Genomic DNA, 21,050 nt, shown 5'->3' on the forward strand with positions numbered 1-21,050 from the left:
ATTTGAAGATAAATTATTAGTAATATAGGAAAAGAAATTATTCTATCGTAAATAAAAGATAAATAAACTTTAGAACGAGTAACTTTCTTGAAAGGAGAAAATGTTTCAAAAAAAGATACATCCCTTGAAATAAAAAAATGGTTTGGTTTCTAGGTTGTACATTGGATATTCCTTATAACCTTTTGGATAGCCAATAAAAATGTATAAAATGATATGAGTAAATTTATGTTTGGAGGATGGCAGAGTGTTTTTTTTATAGTATTAGAAAAGAAATTCTATTAATTAGAAAGTTATCAAATTTATATTAATTAAAAACCTCGTTATTCGGAAAAAACACTAGTATACACACACTTTCCCGTAATTGAATTGGCAGCTTAGATTGAAAAAGTAAAATCCAATCCACAAGAGAAGCTCTTAACTCAACCTTAGATAATTAATTTAGTAAAAAAAATTAGTAATTAAATAAATATTTAGATTTTAAATTTATAAATTTATATATTTTTATTTAGATTTATGTTATAAAATTTGTTATTGTTTTTTTGTCTTATAACTTAATTAAATTGATTATTTAAAAACTAAACTTACGCTTACTAATATTTTATTATGCAAATTCTGGATGTTGAACTTTTATTTGAGTTTATATTTTAAATAAAATTATATAATTATATTTAAAATTATATATATATATATATATATATTATTTAAAATTTAGTTTAATTAAGTTTAAATATTTGATAACTTTTGATAGTTTTATTTGAGTTTCTATTAAAAAACTTCTTCTATTTTTTTATTTAAATATTCTTTAAATTAATTTTGTCATCAACAAAATAACGTGATTATTACTTTTTGTCTCTAATCAAACGATTAACTTGTTCATTATCTTTTCAATTCTTCTAATCCATGAATCAACTTATTCTTTAAAAATGAAGTTATGAGGAAATACTTGAGTGAACTAGAGACTAAAATATTTGAGATCTTACTTTACATCAAATTATATTATGGAAATAGGAGTCCAAACTTCATCTTATATATTAATTTATGGAATTAGGTATATACTTACTTATTGGAATGATATCATAATCTATTTCACTCAAGTTCATTTAGGTTATTGTACTTAAAACAACAAAATCAAATGTTCACATTATCTTAGTTGATGATTGTTATGCTTGTTCATCTTTGTATCACCTCACATTCGAAAAACCATTCTTTGCATGGAAAGGGCTTCAAATATGGAATGATTTGAATCTTTCAAAGTTATTTTTTAATAATATAAGAAGACAGAGGCCACATCTTTCAAACAAGAAGAAAGTACCACGACATAATTCTCTACAAAACTAAGAATCATATGTCATGAATTAAAGAATTTTAGGCATAATCCATTTAAGAAACATGTTTTACCTCCAACACAATTTCAAGAATTCTTGAAATATATAGGTTTGTAGTCATTACAGGAAGAATTTTAGCCTATGTTTTGTTCATATATATATATATATATATATATATATATATATATATATATATATATATAGTTATCATGTATATATCATATTCTATTCAGATAATATATTTTTTTACTTAGTTTTCTTCGCTTATATGTTTTATCATTATTCTTGCATTACCAATCATGATGGACCACCAACTTTATGCTTATTACTAGTTTGTTTATACTCATAGAAAATTTAAGATTACTCAAGATACTTAAACTTAAATTTAATTTTTCAACAATTCTTTCTTGAGTATAATTTTTTTACATTAATATATTTTTTTCAAGCAAAAGTATTTTTAGCCATGATATACCTCATTAATGATCTTGCTTATACTTATGTTAATTGTATGTCCTAAAGGAAGCAACCTAATTACCTTATCCATAGAAAAAGTATATTTAATTTATTATAACTAAAGTCATGAGATGACATTATTTTTTATGTTATTAATATGTTCAAACTTCAAACACTTAATTCAGTTTGTTTGTGAATTGTCTTTTTCTCTCTCAAATTCTATATCTGATAGAATCTCTTTACCCTCCTCTTCTTAATAACTAAACTCAGTTTTACACTATTTTAATATATAAAGTATACTTAAGTAGGTTACTATTACCTTTTTTTTTCCAGTGATTATATAGTTTTCTTTGTGTTTCCATTTGTGATTTTTATATATGTAGGTTAATTGCTTTGGATAATACCATTTTAGACTTTTATTAGGAGAGAATTGTTTGACTGGGACCTTTTATTTAAAGTTTTACCTGCAGATTTTAAAATTACAAGACTGATTTTTTTTCAGTAAAATTATCCTTAGACTGTTTTTATAGTAAAATTTACATAAAATTTCTCACAAAATTTGCAGAAAAAACATTATCCATTACATTTAGTAGAAAAAAAAATAATAGTGAAGTTGTAAAACATCCAGCTAAATTTTCTCTCATTAATGTACATGAAATTTTTATAATTAAAATTAGTATTGAAATAGTTATTTGAACTTTATGAGAATTAAATACAGAAATAATTTGTATTTAATTATACTTAAATCTTTAAAATTGAATTCTTTACATTTTAGCATTGACAACCAAATCCAATTAATTTAGGAAATAAAAAAATGATTCTACTGTTTTTTTTTCAGCATTTACTAAATTTAAGATTCAAATAATTGGGCATTCAAAATCAACTTAACAAAAAATTAAAAACTTGTCAAATTCATAAAAAAATATAAACACTGTGATATTACACAAATATTAGGAAAAAAATTATATTTTCCTAAAAAACAATACCTTTCATCAATATTCTACAATGGTTCAAAAGTATACTAATAAAGATGTCATGCTTTATAGTGAAAATCTCTAAAATTAGAAGATAGATAAGATATTGCTACTAAACAAAATTTTGCCAGCCTTTTGTTAAAAATACATGAAAGTTGTGAACTTTAATGACTTCTTTGTGTACAATATGTTTTAGGATTACAATCTTAAAATATTAACAAAATAATTGTTTAGTTATCTTATCTCTTTTGTATTCAAATTACTTTTTTTTTGTTTCTACACATTCTATACACATTACAATTTAATTTGGTCAAGTAATAATCTTTCCTTTATTTTAAGACTATGCCAATGAGCAACATGTTTAATCTTGTCTTATTTTATATGCTTAAACAAATTATCTTAAATTTACTTTAAATTATATATTCAATAGTCACAAATTCATTATTTTGATGTTAGGTTTTGGTTTATCTATTTTTTCTTTTATATTTTTTTCTTATTAATTTTTGTTATTATAAGTATAAATGACAGTTAACAATTCTATGTCTTACTGTGAGATCTCGGAAATTTAAACCATGATTACTGTCATTATTGCACTGCTGAGTCACCTGGCTGCTTCCATAAATGCACCGCGCCACACGTTCAGTGCATTAAAAACGCACTAAACGCTGCATGCACGAGCGCCACTTGTCACGTTGGAAGCTTCTGAAGTCAGAGTGGGTGTGCAGGTGTCGGCTTGGGAGACGTTCGTCCGCACGAACGTGGATTGAACAAAATGATTTTTCGAAAAACCCTTCCACTCACCTGTACCACTCATCTTCTTCCTCAGAATCCAACTCTTCTTTTTCTCTAACTTCTCTCTAGAACCAGTCCACCTTCTCTCTACTGTAACTCACCATCTCCTTCTCCGATCACGTTTCAGAACCGTAGAAACGTTCCTGGAGACGTGAGCATCATTCTGGACCGAACAGAATTTGGATTGGAACTGGTAAGTTCTCATTTCTAAGCGTTCGTTCTTTTGGTTTCATGCGAACCCTAGTTCTGGTTGCATGTGTGAGTTTTAGGTCTGAGTCGTTTATTATTCTGGTATTTAGATTGAGTGCAAGTTGTTGAGCGAAACCTGAGGGTAGGACGTTGTTAGAGGAAACGCTAAGTCTTGCTCTTTGGGAGTACACTGCTATCCAGGTAAGGGAAGCTTAATAATTTGATTCATACGTATATGATTGGGTGCGAGCATGATAGAAATAGAATGTATGAGATGTATGATGTGTTTGAGTATGCCTGAACGATCGTTGTTGTGCATGAATGAATATGGTATGCGCTGGTTGATACGTATGGATTAGATACTGGATGATTTTTGTATAAGTATGACTTATTAATGTGAATTCTATATAGTATGTGAATTAAATGATGAATCGGAAATTATAAGATTATGAATCGTATGAGAAATGTTAAGTTTAGATGAAGATGAAAATCTGAAATATAATGATCCTGTCATATGATAAAATACGTTCGTCATCGTACGGTCCTATACCGTTCGGTTTCTCTGAAAATGATTTAGAGTGAAATTCTTTCATTTGGAAAGAATTCTGTCCTAGAACGAGCGTCCCCATTTGAAATACTATTTGAGCGTTCGTCCTAAAGAGCGCTCGGTTTATACCAAACGTTCGTCTTAAGTAGCGCTCGGTCTTACACTGAGCGTTCGTCCTAATAGCGCTCGGTCTTATATTTAGCGTTCGTCCTAAGAAGTGTACGGTCTTATACCGAACGCTCGTCCATATCTTTGATTTCAGAACGTACGTAAATAGCGTTCGTCTCAAATGTTCAGTAAATGAATATTCGCTTGCGGTCACTGACTGGCGTTCGATTCTTGTTTAAACAATTTTCCTCAGAGTACTAAATAAATCGTCTTGTTGTATCTTTATCCTTTTGAATTTAGTCTAAAGTCTTTAAACTTAAATTATTCTGAAACACTTATATTATATCGCTATGAGTCGGTTCATTCAACTGATTTTAGCAAAAGTAATGTTCGTCATGTTCAAAGCGTCAACCTTATTATTTTGAAAAGAAAACCCCACGGTCTCACTCTCGACGTTCGTCCTCGTTGAGTAGAGGATTGAACGCTCGTCTTTTTATGGAAGTGGAACATAGAATGAAAATGTAAATAAAAGGAAGTATTAAGGTGTGCGAACACTATAAGAAGTGAAATTATGATTTTGGTATTTGAACGAGCGTTCCATGGAGGAACGACTCTGATGTATATTGAATATTAAATTTGGTAAAGTATGACTGTGGATAAGTTAAGACTCGCTGTCCATCCTGATGTTCCGTGAATACTATCTTCATGTAGAGGAAGTATGTCATGTGTGGGAACGGCAGGAGGTCCTTAGTCCATAAGTTAACATGGGCGACGTAAGAACGGACTGACTTCGAGTGGCAGCTGTTTGGTGTATCCCAGTTACTACATCACTCGGGTGCAAGGACGCTTGTAACTACACAGATTCATACAGTCCGGACGGTCGGTCTAGAATTTGTATATATATGTTTTTGAATGATGTTGTGTATTGAAGTTATGTGTTTGTTTGAATTGAAATGCTAATGAGTATGTGGAAGTATGAATTAAATTACTTAAGCTTACCCTTTCGTTTTCCTTGTGTTGTCATCTTGTATATGTACGTTCGTCCTGTCCTTTCAATGATCATCCGTGTGGATGTGAGCAGATGGGGGTGCGTCACTTGAAGAGGTGCTAGAAGAAGAAAATTTGGAGGACGCTAACCTGGTGGATGTGGAAATTAAAGCCGAGCCTTAGAGCGCTCGCATCTGTATTTAGTTTTGTTACGTTTATTTGTGGACGTTCGGTCATAGTTTTGTAAGACCGTTCGTCCCTGAACTCTTGTCTGTTTAGGCGTTCGTTATTTTCTGTATCTTTATGCCGTTCGGCTTTTAACGCTCGTTCGGTTTTTGTAAGACTGCACTGTTTTATTAGCTTAATGTAATTAATTCTGATTATGGTAATTATTATATTTTGGGATGTTACACTTACTCATCCTTTTTAATATTAAATTCAAATTACAAAATATATGTCACAACAAATATTAATTGTTTATAAGAGCAGTTCATCCAGTGTAGTTTTTATTTTCTATAACTGTGAATTGTTTATTCAAGAAAACAGTGTATGTGCACTATCATACATGAATGTATTTATAAAATTAATATTTTTCAAAATATATTATATATTATAAAATAACATTTTATTATTTAAGCAATGGTCGCATTATACTATATTAATTAATTTTTTGAAATATTATTGAACTGTTTTATTTTTTTAATTCATCTTATATTTGATATTTTACTTACTAGTATTAGTCAAAAGAAGACCATTTGCGTCTATCTATTTTTGCTGTTTGTATATTTTAATTGCAAATAAATGTTATAATTTTTTTTTATAATAACAATGATAATTGTGGATGGTTTTTAGTTTTCAGAATTAGTGAAACAGTGGAACATTTAAAAGGAAAAAATAAAATGAAAGATCATTAAAACAGAGAAATTATTGTTCCTTTGAAAGTATAGAATAATGAAAGATATAGACAGAGAGGATGAGAATGAAAATTCATTACTAAATAAATACATCATTTATGATACATTCTCGAAATTACTAAACTGACCTTTACTCTGTTGAGACGACATTTTGGCGGGAAAAACCTGTAGGACACAACAAGTGGCGCCAAAACGCGACAACTTTTTTCATTTTTAATTGAAAAATATTTTAATATCCATTTATTATTCTTAAAAGAAAAACAAAAATAAAAACAAAAACCCACACAACAACAGAACCAAACAGACAAAGCAACACAACAACACAAAGTTGCGTCTCGCAGAGAAAAAAATACACACTTCTCTCTCTTCATTTCTATATTGCTATTCTCCTTAGGGTTTCTCAATTCCTATTATCTTCAGTTTGTTCGCAATTCTTTGATACCAACAGTTGAAATCCAGTCTCCCTGGGTGTGATCTGAGCCAATTAGGGTTTTCGCATGAGTCCTCCAGCTGAATCCAACAGGATGGAAGATGGCACGCCAGAAAACACCACAGACCAAGTTGTGTCTCGCTTCGTCGAGTTCCTCAAGGTTCTGGTTTATCCTTACTTTGGTATTTTATAATTTCATTTTAAGAATTTTTCGGGAAAATTAGTTTTGTTCTTGTGGTTTATACTGTAGTCCTGTGTGGGGTTTCAGAGGGAGCTGTCTGCATGCAGAAAGTCAAGATCTTTAAGTTCTTTAGATAATGAATATAAAAGTTTGGTATTTTGTTTTATTTCATTTCATTTTTGTATAGTACCTTCCTTAGTTAAGGTTCTATTTTTTGTTTTGGAGATTTAAGAACAAGAAGTCACTGCAGAAAATATTTAATTGATCAGCAAAAAGTTAGTTGTTAGTGTTTGTGCATTCCCGTATATGATAAGGGAAAGTGAATTGTCTGATATTATTTTTATTTAGGAGATAATTGAAATGAATATATCTTACTAAGTATTTATTGAGTGTCTCCCTGTGCTTGTGAGGTTGAATGTCTATTCATGATTTATTCTTGTGAGTGAGTGTGTAAGTAGTCAATAGAGGGACACAAGTGTCTCTGCAGCCCTCTAGTGGGAATTGCAGTTGCAGGCAGTTATAAGTAATTTGTAGATTTGAATAGTCAGAATAAAAGCTGAATTCACAACTCAGCAACTGAGTTGTGGAGAATGTAATAGTCATCTGGATATAATCTGTCTCTCCATTTTCTGGGCAAATCCTAAATTGTTAGAGAATATTGTAACCATCTAGGTATCCCCTTTCACATTTCAGAATCTCTATTTTCTTGACAAATCCTGTTGGACTACATGGTCCAGCTGAAACTACATTTTGCCTAACCTGCAAGCTTTTCTCTGCCATATTTTTTAGGCTGACCCACCTGTTGCACTTTCTTTATTCTGCATGAGAATCATTTTGTTGTTTACAGTTTTTTTTTTCTTTTTGTATCTTCTCCGTCCTCTAGAGTATGTAATTTGTTAGTTCTTTTGAAATTTAATATCTTTGACTTTTTAGCATTGTTTGTGTTATTTTTTTTTGTGAAATACCAGCCTACACTGCTTGCAACCCACTTTTGTTTCGTCTTTCTGTCTTCTTTTATAGACGTTGCACTTTTATTTTTCAGTCTAAATCAATACTGTTGCATTTTTGGAGTTGGCTGATATGCTCCACAAATTTGGATAGTTTACCAACATTTGTGTTGGTTATACTTTAAACACTTTGAGTCCATATCAAATTGAGATTGGGTTAATAAATGAGTGTCAGAATAGAAGAAATGTCCATATATGGTTTCTTATGTATTTAGGTAACATTTAAATTTGGATCTCTTACCCCATTAAATTCTACACTTATGCTGTTTCTATGACAGAATGAATTAGCATTGGAAGAGAAAAGCTGCAAAGAAGCAATCAATTTGCTTGGAGAAACCAAACATATTCTTCTCACAAATATTTCATCAATGGGGAATGGAACGGTATATATGCATATCATGAATATCATTCTTTGAAATATCGTGTGAAATTTTATTTGAATTCATGAGGTTGTATAATTCTTTTCCAGTCTGAAGAAGCTGAGCGGTATTGGTTTGCTTTTATTTCGTACTCTGTCAAGAAATTGATCCACAAAAATGAGGAGGCTGGAAAGGAAGAGAATGTGAATTCCAGGCTTAGCTTGTGTCAGATATTGAGAGCAGCTAAGCTCAAGTATTTTACTGGCCTTTTCACTAGCATGCTAGTTTTATCTTTGTATTTTTTATAGTACTTCATTTTCTATTCAACAGCATTGCAGATTTTTTCAAAGAACTTCCACAGTTTGTTGTCAAGGCTGGTCCAACTTTAAGTAACATATATGGAACAGATTGGGAAAACAGGCTGGAGGTATTGACTAAGTAGAGACTCATGGTTGCAAAGTTTATGGCCTCGTATGCTTTTCTTTTTTAATTAATCCCTGGAATAGTTTTCTATTAAACCATTGTTTATGTTGGTATGTCAATACTAGGCGAAGGAGACACATGCCAATGCTATTCACTTAAAGATTCTTAGCAAGTGAGTACCCTCCTTTTGCATACATTTCTTTGCTTGATATCTAAGGTGCTCATTGTTATTCATTAATCTATGGTATTAGTGAAACTCTATACCCTTGTATTATTTTCATAATAATTAAGCAAACCTGAACCTGACATGTGCCAATTCTACGAATCATGTTTTTCCATGGATGGTTATTTAGTAATCCATATCTGTGTATCTCGTGTTCCTTTTACAAGGTAGCAATTATTCATTGTTGGTAGTGAAGTTTACATTGCCTTAGGTGTTGTGTTATTTGCTTTTGTATTTTGTTAATATGATAATATGTTGACTATAGATCATCAAAGAAGTCTATTTTTGTGACAGAAAAAAACTGAAGGCAAATGTGTAATAATATGGGTAGCCAGCCAGTCTACTTAAAGGGGTACATTCATTGTGAAGGGGTAATAGTACTTAACGAAATATTGAAGGCAGGGCAACTAATAATTTGTAGCTAACCTATCAAAGAAGAGATGCTTTTATCTGGAACTACAACTCGGCTATGTTCTAATATTTCATACTACTGTTGTTTTTTAACTACCCAAGAAATCAGATGCTTTTGTGGTATCTTTTAGTCATCACTCAGAATGTTATATGCTGATGATTCCTATTTTAGATGTACATGGTTGATTGCTTTGATAATCGTGTGTGCAGTGCACTGAGATTACTTGACAACTTATGTGTTTGATGCTGCAGGTACTATAAACGTGTATTTGGAGAGTTCTTTGTGACAACTGACTCAAATGCTGAAAAGAACTCATCTGTTATTGTTCATGCATCTGAATACCATCGATTTGGTTGGTTGCTTTTCTTAGCTCTTCGTGTACATGCTTTCAGCCGCTTCAAAGACTTGGTGACTTGCACCAATGGTCTAATTTCAATCTTGGTGAGTTAGATTCTCATGGCCCTCTTTTCCGTTAACGTTCCTGTAAAAATTTGTAATCTTTTTGAACACGGTGAAGATAATTATTGAAACTTTGAACACTTGAATTTCTTATGAGTTTTAATAACTGAATTGCTGCTTTGGTGAGGGAAATGATGCAAATAGTTTCTTATTTTGTGGTTGTATCTGTTACAGGCCATCTTAATTATTCATGTTCCTACTCGATTTCGGAATTTCAACATTCATGACTCATCACGCTTTGGTAATCCTCTTTGTTCTCCTAGCTTTCCTGCATTTGGTTTAAATTGTGCTTGTTATCTTTCTTTGGGGGCATCACTTTTAGATGTATGCTGTAAATACTTCATGCATGATCTTTCCTGTTCTCAAACTACCATTTACTTATAGTTTTTTTGTTGATGGCATTAAAAGTGGATTTTTTTTTTCTAATTGATGGAAAAATGAGGTGTTTTGAATTTAACTTATCATGTCATACTATGATTTTCTGGTAAGGCTCTTGTATCGTGTCAAAAATCACAAGAACCGTATAAGAAAGAATTAGTAATATTGCTTGGGAAGAACTGAGCTGTGCCTCTGAGTCCATTATCATTAAATTGCCAGTAGGACCTTTATAACAGAAATTTTAGATGTTATAGATATGTACAGCAGTTCTTGAAGTGATTGGTACTATTAAATTAAATAGTTATGACGACATAAAATCTGATTTGTTTATGTACAATTGTAACATCTAAATAAACAATAATTGCAACAGCCTAAAGGACATTAGCAGTAATATCCTCAAATTATATTTCAGTTAAGAAAAATAACAAAGGTGTGGACCTCCTTGCTTCACTTTGCAACATATACAACACTACTGAAGATGAGTTGAGGAAAACAATGGAGAAAGCCAATAATGTAATAGCAGATATATTGAAGAAGAAGCCCTGCTTGGCATCAGAATGCGAAACTGAAAACCTAGAAAATGTTGATAAAGGTTCATTTTCCTTTTTGTCATTATTCTTTATTTTCATTAATAACTGATGTTTAACTGGTATTTATTATCCTTTTTCCTATAGATTGTTTGACCTATTTTAAAGATTTAATGGAAGAATCGTCTCTACCTTCAAGTTTAAACTTATTAGAAAAGGACTATGAGTACATGATTCGCCACAAGAGTGAACTGGATGAGAGGTTATTCATTAACGAGGATGACAGCCTATTAGCTTCTGGAAGTTTGTCTGGAGGTTCTGCTTCAGCAGGTGGTGTAAAGGTATGTTCAATGGAGAATTTGTTTCTATCATGTGTAAGATAACACCTAAAATCTTCTGTTATTGTATTCTGTAGAGGAAATTTGATTCACTGGCATCACCTTCTAAGACCATTACAAGTCCACTCTCACCTCATCGCTCTCCATCGTCACATGCCAATGGCATCCCTGGTAGCGCAAACTCAAAGATGGCAGCCACCCCTGTAAGCACAGCAATGACTACAGCAAAGTGGCTTCGAACTGTCATTTCTCCACTTGCACCAAAGCCCTCGCAAGAGCTGGAAAGATTTCTGACATCATGTGATAGGGATGTTACAAGCGATGTAGTGTGCAGAGCACAGATTATATTGCAGGCTACTTTTCCTAGTAGTCCACTTGGAGAATTATGTGTAACTGGAAGCCTGCAAAGTGCAAACCTCATGGACAATATATGGGCAGAACAACGAAGATTGGAAGCACTGAAGTTATACTACAGGGTCTTGGAGGCAATGTGCAGAGCTGAAGCTCAAGTTTTTCATGCAACTAATTTGACCTCTCTTCTTACGAATGAGAGGTTCCATCGGTGTATGCTTGCATGCTCTGCAGAATTAGTCCTGGCAACTCATAAGACTGTAACAATGTTGTTCCCTGCAGTACTTGAGAGGACTGGAATTACGGCCTTTGATCTTAGCAAGGTGATTGAAAGTTTCATTAGACATGAAGAATCTCTGCCAAGAGAATTGAGGCGACATCTGAATTCATTGGAAGAACGACTTTTGGAGAGCATGGTATGGGAAAAGGGTTCTTCAATGTATAATTCTTTGGCAGTTGCCAGACCTGCCCTTTCTGCAGAGATTAACCGCCTGGGACTGTTAGCTGAACCAATGCCATCATTGGATGAAATTGCAATGCAAATTAACTTCTCTTGTGGAGGGCTGCCACCAGTGCCTACCTTGCCCAAGCTTGAAAGTTCACCAAGTAATGGTTCTCTCCTTCTAGTTCGAACCTGAAGTCTTTGGGTCATATTTTCTGAATTTTCATATAATTCTTTGTGCTTACTGAATAACTTTAACTCTAAAAGCCCGTAGTGAAAATAAATACTTCTCAACTTGAGTAACATCCTCAATCAATTTCAGTTCAGAATGGGGATATCAGATCACCAAAGCGAAATGTGTTGATGGAAAGAAATTCGTTCACTTCTCCTGTGAAAGATCGGCTTCTTCCCTTCAGCAATCTTAAGTCAAAACTACCCCCACCTCCTTTGCAGTCTGCGTTTTCCAGGTATGACAGATTGTCTGTATTCCTGTAATTTTGTTATAGCCAGTTTACTGTTTTCTTTTGGTACTTTATGTTGAATTTTTATTCAATGCAGCCCAACAAAGCCAAATCCAGCAGGTGGAGGGGAAACATGTGCAGAAACTGGTATTAACATCTTTTTCGGCAAGGTAATCATCATAACACTGATTTGCCATGTTAACTAGGTTTCATTTGATAACTATCTTTACCTTTTAGCTTAGTGTGCGACTCTGTATATGCATTGAGATGAGCTCTTTACTCAATGTGACAACCCTTCTATCTGTTTCTTCAAAGCTTCAAGTTTTGACCATTATGCCTCTAGGGACAACTTGATCTAGATGTTTGTGTTCGATATTAATAATTTACTTTGCCTTTTGGAAATTAACTGTTACACCACTTTGATTTGAATTATTTAAGATTTAATTTTTTTTGTTTCTCCACTAAATTATTTTTAAGCAGTTCAGCCTATGTTCATTTCCTTTGTTTGCTAGATCATTAAGTTGGGAGCAGTCAGAATTAGTGGCATGGTTGAAAGACTGCAATTATCTCAACAAATAAGGGAGAATGTATACTGCCTTTTCAAGCGGATCCTACATCAAAGGACATCTCTCTTCTTCAACCATCATATTGACCAAATAATCTTGTGTTGTTTCTATGGAGTTGCGAAGGTTTCTCTTTACATATAGAAACTTTGAAGTGTAATGTGTTTCTCTATTATTCCCTTTTTCTCATTCTATTCTTTTTTGCAGATTTCACAATTAAACCTAACTTTTAGAGAGATAGTATACAACTACAGAAAACAACCACATTGCAAACCACAAGTTTTCCGCAGTGTATTTGTTGATTGGTCATTAGTACGCCGAAATGGGGTATGTAGCCAATGGTTAAAATTTAATGCTTATGTAAACTTTTATGATAACTATGACCTCATGAATGAGCTTGATGAAAACAGAGAACAGGACAGGAGCATGTTGACATCATCACCTTTTACAATGAAATATTTATTCCCTCAGTAAAGCCTCTATTGGTTGAACTTGACCCTTCTGGAGCAACTACAAAAAGTGACCGAATGCCTGAATTTGATAATAAAAGTGATGGTACTTGCTTATTTGTGAATTTACTTTCAATGGCTTACCGGCTTCCTTTATTATACCAATCTTGTGATCTATTTATTGACTTGTGTGTTCTTCTCTTTACAGGCCATTTAGCTCAATGTCCAGGATCTCCTAAAGTATCATCTTTCCCTACCCTTCCCGATATGTCTCCAAAAAAAGTATCCGCTACACACAATGTATATGTCTCTCCGTTACGATCGTCCAAGGTACTAATTTATTTGTTTGGGTTTCCTTTTTGGACTGTATGTTTTCCCAGTTCTCGTTATTACTGGTGCATAAAAACCATCTAACATTATGCTGTGAAAGTGGGCACTGTAGTGTTAAATCTGTACTATTTTCACAGATGACTATTTTTTTAATTTCCTATTTGATACGATCTCTAGTATACATAATAAATTCGTTTCTACGAAACCATTCATTAGAGAGCAAAGTCTTGTAACACTTATATATTCATTTGTTATCTGCACAGATGGATGCTCTAATATCACACAGCTCAAAAAGCTATTATGCTTGTGTTGGGGAGAGCACTCATGCTTATCAGAGCCCTTCAAAAGACCTGACTGCCATCAATAACCGTTTGAATGGGTATGCCTTTCTCCATGCCTTGAACTTTTGAAACTTATTATTTACTCATTTTGTTATTTTTCATCTGTCTATTAAGGTTTTTATGTAGAAATAAAGAAATCCAACTGATCCTAATAAAATATTTATGACATTTCCTGTTTTACCCTCAAAATGTTTTCTGAAAGCGAAAGTATTATTGGCAAAAGGGTAGTTATGGTTATTTATATTTTGAACTTTGAAGATGTCAGATAAATAGAAGCAATTTTTTAAAAAATTGACCCTTGAATGTTAAATTATGTGTTTGATTCTATGTATTAGCAACAGGAAGGTGAGAGGACCCCTGAATTTTGATGATGTTGATGTGGGCTTGGTTAGTGATTCTATGGTTGCAAACAGCCTCTATCTGCAGAATGGAAGTTGTGCATCATCATCAGGTGCACCAGTGAAATCAGAGCAACCTGACTCTTAAAGCTCCATGTTGTGTATATTCTGCTTGTCTCCTCTCTCGAGTCCATATAATATTAGCAGCTTTTATGAGAAGGGGTAATGAATGAGCGGTGAGATTGTAGAATGCCGCCACAGCCCTCTTGTGCTTTGTGTATGTTAGGAATTAAATGCAGAATGTAGGTCTCTGATTATCTAATCAATAATAGCTTCCTTTCCTAGTTCAACTTGGTTTTGATCTTCATAGTTCGAATACTCATTGTTTTTCAGCTGTGTTTTGTCAACATTAACTTATTTAGGGATAGTTTATGCACATCTACAATCATTTTTCAATGAGACAGGTCTTTGACTAGGCTATAATGTTAACTAGACTTTTGAACAGGTGAGGTTAAACCAAAAAAAAAAATACTGACAGGTTAATAGCTAGGGTTTCTGAAAGCAATTGACAGCCATGGCGGTTGACCATAAAATTCCAGGGCCAGCATGCAATGATGATAGCATGGTGGCAGTAATTCATACTGATGATGAGCTGCCGTGGAGTCTCATGAAAACCCTAAAATCCAAGATATCGAAAGTTCTCTAGCCCAGAAATCGTAACTTATCCTTAAAATAGAAGACTTTCTTCTTGAACTCTATCAAATCTCTTTTCAGAGTGTAAAATCTTCATTTTGATTCACCTATTTTGGATCGAGATTTTGTAAGATGTATTAATGGTTTTACTTTAGAATTTAGAAGGTCTATATACATTTTTTAGCTGTAAGCAAAAATAGTGTCTTTTTTGCATTCCACGATGTATTTTTGACACATGAAATTTCCTTATGGGATAGTTTGGAATGATTTTTAGAAGTATGCTATTTACACTTGAAAAGTCATTTTCCCGTTTAATTTGTAAGAAATTTTCATAATATATTTTAACATAATAATGCTTTTGGTTTCGGAAATTTTGAAACTCCTGTTAAGTTTTCTAATTAAAAAATTATGTTTATTCTTGACATTTAGTAAAATATGTATTGAAAACTAATTTGAGAGATTAAAATAGTTTAAAATATTGTTTTAATCCTGAGTTTTGTGTTTACTGTTTAAAATTATATATTTTTAAATTTTAAGAGAGTAAAATAACGTTTTTTTAATATGGAAAGTTAAGACTGGAATTATCCTAAATTTTACAAGTGAAGATGTAATTAAATTGTATATTTTTTATATGTGGAAAGTCTTTCACAGTAAATAGAGAAAATTATAAGGAACAAGAAGTTCAAATCAAGAAGGAAAGTAATTAAACCAGAAAAAAAGAACTAGTTTGGACCATAGGTTGAATGAATATTTTTTCACAAATAACTTCTTAAATTCTTAAAATGTTTTAAAGATGTAACCTGGACTGTATTAAAAAAATTTATTACTTCCTGCACCTTCACAGTAACTAATTGCACCATCATAATATAATAAAAAGAATTAAATACCTTTCAATACTGCTTCATACCACTACCACTTTGCAAAGAAAAATAAGAAGAAAATGCAGAAAAAGAAAATTCATTTTGAAAAATTCTTTTTAAAACATTTCATGGAAAGGTGTTTTGGAAAATTAATTATAAAAGACATTATATGTGTTTTGAAAAATCTATTCTAAAAATTACATTTCATAATATATTTCACGTGTTTTAAAATATTTTTTTTATGCAAACCTTTTTCTGGAAAACTTATTTCAAAGAGTTCTACATAATCTAGAAGTTACTTTTACACAAGGCAAAATAATCATTTTAAAAATTTGAGGAGGGTGTGTGACGAAATTGTGCGGTGCAAAAAGTAAAAGCCTTATAAAAACTTTTAAATTACATGTGCAAGCGTTTTTTAAAAAGTTATTTCAAAATTGATTTTAACTCTTAGATTAATATTTCGAAAATTTTCCATTATAAATTAAATGAAAAGGGGAGCTAAATTAAGTATAAACAGTAATTTCAAATGCTTTGAGAAATTATGATTTGTTTTGATAAATTGATTGATTTTATGCTTAGTAGGTGTGTTAACGTAAGTTGACACTTTGTTAATATGATTTCTTGAAATTATTGATATAATCTTGAGTTACAAATAATTAGGGTTGAATTACAATTATATTAGATTGATAAATTGATATTATAGATTATTAATTAGAATTATGTACATGAAATGTTTGTATTCATTATGCAAAATTAATTTATAACGTCACCAATTTCATGTCATATAACTTCAAATTTGACTTTAAAGATGCCTGATAATATTTTTGTAAATATTTTGTTGAAATTTATGTTGGTCATAAGACCAACAAACGTTAAATAATGTTGGACTATCTTAAGTTTAATGTCGATTTTGAATTTAACATCTGCGATGGGATCTCACATCAAATTATGTTTTAAAATTTCAAAAGTAACGTCAGTATCCTCACATCTCTCTTTTTTGTTTGCCTGAAACCTACCACAAAAGTTTAGCAACGACGATGCCAAACTCTTAGGAGAAGTTCTTCAACTCATTTCAGCCCATCTTGGCATTATGGAGCACATTTCGGTAGTTTTCATTGTCTCCAGCTACATTTCACGTTAACGTTGGGGTTTAGCTATTGTTATTTGTCCTAAAAATTTAGATTTTGAATTTTTTTCGTTTAACTTTGATTTTTGTAAAATTCACTAAAAATAGTCGTAAAATTATTTTTCACCTCAATTTCTATTTTTGGGAACTTCTATTAGGTTGTATTTGAATGTAAAGTGTTCAAGTATGAGATATTGGTCAAAAATTTAGAGTTGTCAAGAAGATTTGAAGGTGAAAAACATTAAATGGTCATAACTTTTTCTATGAACCTTAGATGGAGACATTTCAAAAATGAAAATTGTTGGAAATAGGACTACGGACATGCAGGCTAATTTGGGGTTCTGGAATTTTCAAAAGTCCATCATTTAAGGTATATGTTTTATTTTGTTAATATTTTTCACTAATTTTTTTAGTACTTTGAAGTTGTAATTAAGATATTCATGCTACTTAGAAAATTCTGGAAATTGCTATGGTGTATTGTTGGTTTGTATATGGACTTTTTATGGTTTTAGTGAGACAAATATTGGTGATATGTTTTATAAAAAAAATGTCATAAATTAACATCTGGTACGTTAATTAATATTTGTTATAAATGCAACACATTAAGGTTTGTTGAGGGACTACAAAAATTAATTTAACGTCTCACACACGTCTTCAATAAATGTTAAAAGTCCAAGATAATATATGTTAAATTTTTTTCATTTTGTTAATGATTGCATTGTTTTTTATGTAACTTAGGAATTTCTATGTGAGATCTTAAATTGATTAAATTATTGCATATTGAGCTAAGAGAAAGATATATTGTATTCCTATAATTTATATTAAGTGGTGAATAAATAGGAAAGAGTCAAAATGTTCAATTAAAACTCATAGAGAAATCTCATAACGACAACGTCCTATAGTACCATTGGGCACCAATCAGACAATATTTCATTGACTTAATTGTGGAGGGTGGAACTTAAGTATTGTTGAACGAAACTTGTATTTTAAAGTCCAGGGAGTACCAAAGGATTTGGTGATGGGCACCAAAGGTAGGGAGTTGGGTGCCACCCTATTTTGGGTTATCGGTTGTCTTGGTAAAGTTTTGATTTCTAATTTGTTAATCGTTGGATCATACTAAAATTTTAATAGCTAGTTCTAAACATATGTATCTACACTTTAACCGTTTGGACCTTTGATTAAAGGTTTATGGTTAGAGTAATGTATCACACAATTTTGATATATTTAATGGAAATATCGTAAATGAATATTATGGAAATGCAAAAAAAAATTATGTATTGTTAATATTTCAATTGAATTAAATTATTTGTGATAAGTTTGGATGGAAGTAAGATACATATGTATGATATGGTGTTATAATCTATGATTGTATAAGAATGTGATGTATGAACGATGTATGTGCTTCAAAGTAGTTATATTTTTACTTTTGTTTGATATGAATGACATGGAATAGGGGATAATGATTTCTAAGGTGGAAATGGTACTATTTTGATGTTGTGTAGAGTGTGTTGATGTGATAGTTCGAAGTGAGAATATCCTCACTCTACTAAGTATTGAAATCACGTAGAGGAAGATACGTAAAGTAAGAGTTGAAGGAGGTCTTTCGATAGATTTGGTCTTGAAGGTCAAATCTACACATGAGTGATTTATCTTTTTATACTCCTTGGTATGAGACATGATTATGGGATGGTGAGGATGTAGCCACAGTATGGCGAGACCCTTGAAAGGTGAGGATGAGTGTAATAGGTGCATGATCTCAGATTCCAATCAATACATTAAGTCTTTCGAAGGTCGTCTCTAATGGCCTTTATGATTGTAATATTTTTTGCTTTGTATAATGAATTTGATGTGTGAATATAATGTGTATGGTATTTATTATGACCATAATGTAGAACTATCATTATAATCTTAAATAACTCTAACTTACCCTTATCTTTTATGTCTATTGTTGTTTTATCCACTTATGATAATAATATGTTATACGCGAGCAAATAACAGTGTAAGTGAGAGACATCAAAGTTGATATAACAATAAGGGGTGTAGCTAATGGAAGCTATATCTTTTGTTGTGTTGCATAAAGTTTATATTTCGTTTGTTTAATTATTATATTTTTTACAACTTTCTTTTATACATTTATTAAGAAGTGACGTAATACATGGAAAATATTTATATAATTTTTATGATTAATATTAGTAGAAAAACTCCAGACTTAATACACTTGAAATCTATTTTTTTTGGAATACAATTTACTATCAATTTCACCTTTATCAAATTTAGCTAACTTATTAATATTATACCTTAAGATTTTATATCTATCTTTTAAGAATATTTTTTTTATCAATTTCATAAAAAATATTTTAATATAAATTAGAAAAAAATATGTATTACTATAAAGTAAAAATAGACACATGCGCGCGTAATATATATGTTTTCACTAGTATAAAGAAGTAAATATGATATATGTTTATATACATATATATTACACCATTATATGATATATGTTTATATACATGTGAAATAATGGTGTAAAACTATATATTATGTATACGTTTCAAATCGATACCTAACTCTATCTAACAGAATGAAACATTAAATTAAAAAATAATGCATGAGAATCAAAGATAAATTTTTTAAAATATGAAATAATTTACAAATATATATATATATATATATATATATATCAGCATTAAAATAAAAATTAACTTAATAAAAAGACTTGACCAATATCTAAAGATAAATAATAATAATTTATAAGGAAAACCAAAATAATTCTCACCATTTAAATAAAAAATAATCATTTCAATATTAAAAAAAATCAGAAATTATGTAAACAATGTAATGACCTAAAATTAGAGTTAATCTATCAGTAGAGTTTTACGTCTTAGACCATCATTACTAAAATGAGTAAGAACATAAACAAACACATATCTGTAGTGTATATACTTAAAAGATCTCATCGCTCAAAACGAAGATTCATGTATCTATGACCAAATATTAAAATTTTAGTTTCATCTAATAGTTAAAGAAACAAAAAATCTTAATTTTCTTATAATGACTCCAAAGAAAAAAAAAATAGTAATCAATTGGCAAGAGCCAAATTTATACATATAACACAATTTCTTCACCTTAACACATGTCAAAGGCATGCCAAAAACCCATTCTCAACCTCTACCAAGTCAAAACATCTCAAATTCCTCCTTGTAACCTCAAAATTCAATCAAATTTATATTAAATAAGATGCATTCAACAAAACCCCAAATTTTCAAAACCCATACCTATACCCAATATGATATTAGAATTTTTTTTCATCTAACATTCACAAAGAAAAAATCAGCATACCCATTTAAGCTACCAAATCACAGCATCAACATACAACTAAAACTTCACAAAAAAAATTCATATTGCAATAAATAAAGTTTTAGCTTTCCTCACTTGTACCAAAGCTGATATCCAAAGCTCCTTAGAACTCCCTCCCTCGTAACGCATACAAAAAGATCAATTCAATGATTTAAGGACACGAGTGAAATCACCGACATGCAAAGAGTTCATAGGAGTAACGAAAATCCACATGAAACTAATAACAACTCAAAAAAAAAAAAAAAACAAAAGAACACAAGTTGACCTAAAAACAGGAAAAAAGAGAATTTACTCTATTTTTGAGTTTAATCAAGTAGAGTGGTTTAACTCTCCACGGTGATTCTAATAGTGGGAAATGATCGAATACTGAGTGAACTTTCTATTAGAGAAGAGGAAATATTTTTAGAGTGAAAACTTTATAAAAGAGAAAAACATGTTCTGTTAATACATAGTGTCTCTTAGAACCTATTGAAGAAAACAAGGTTTCACAAATAATGTTTCAATATTTATAAAGAGATCTCAACTAAAAGTCAAATTAAGGATAAACATAAAATAAACCTCACAAAATTTATAACATACAGAATTAATAAATTTAATTTCAATTTAAAGTTATTTAATTTTAAATAATGTAATTAAATCTTATAATTTTTGCTTATAAAGTATATACTTAGTGCATGTTAAGTTACTTATTAAAATAGTTATTATTTTAAAAA

At 30.9% G+C, this 21,050-nt stretch overlaps 1 protein-coding gene across 2 annotated transcripts; it reads left to right on the forward strand.

Annotated features, from left to right (window-relative positions):
- The first annotated feature begins 6,577 nt into the window (after positions 1-6,577).
- Positions 6,578-14,651, forward strand: LOC108326125 (retinoblastoma-related protein 1). Of its 2 annotated transcripts, none has more exons than XM_017559406.2 (18): positions 6,578-6,879; positions 8,186-8,290; positions 8,377-8,519; positions 8,597-8,693; positions 8,815-8,861; positions 9,576-9,765; positions 9,958-10,024; positions 10,574-10,753; positions 10,836-11,029; positions 11,104-11,983; positions 12,142-12,286; positions 12,378-12,450; positions 12,793-12,969; positions 13,051-13,170; positions 13,254-13,398; positions 13,501-13,622; positions 13,886-14,001; positions 14,299-14,651. In XM_017559406.2, the coding sequence occupies exons 1-18, from the start codon at positions 6,787-6,789 to the stop codon at positions 14,447-14,449; spliced, it is 3,045 nt and encodes a 1,014-aa protein (XP_017414895.2). In that variant the 5' UTR covers positions 6,578-6,786; the 3' UTR covers positions 14,450-14,651. The 2 variants fall into 2 exon arrangements, with proteins under 2 accessions (XP_017414895.2, XP_052733595.1); XM_052877635.1 differs by having other exon boundaries at positions 14,305-14,651.
- Positions 14,652-21,050: the final 6,399 nt, after the last annotated feature.

The sequence above is a fragment of the Vigna angularis genome, chromosome 5 (genome assembly GCF_016808095.1).
Source record: "Vigna angularis cultivar LongXiaoDou No.4 chromosome 5, ASM1680809v1, whole genome shotgun sequence".
NCBI classification, from domain to species: domain Eukaryota; kingdom Viridiplantae; phylum Streptophyta; class Magnoliopsida; order Fabales; family Fabaceae; genus Vigna; species Vigna angularis.

Excerpts from the sequence above, each read along its gene's own strand:
- LOC108326125 (XM_017559406.2), top strand. The coding sequence starts at position 6,787 with ATGAGTCCTCCAGCTGAATCCAACAGGATGGAAGATGGCACGCCAGAA. Across the intron at positions 8,694-8,814 it reads ATTGGGAAAACAGGCTGGAG|GCGAAGGAGACACATGCCAA; the intron begins GTATTGACTAAG and ends TGTCAATACTAG. Across the intron at positions 13,171-13,253 it reads CATTAGTACGCCGAAATGGG|AGAACAGGACAGGAGCATGT; the intron begins GTATGTAGCCAA and ends TGATGAAAACAG.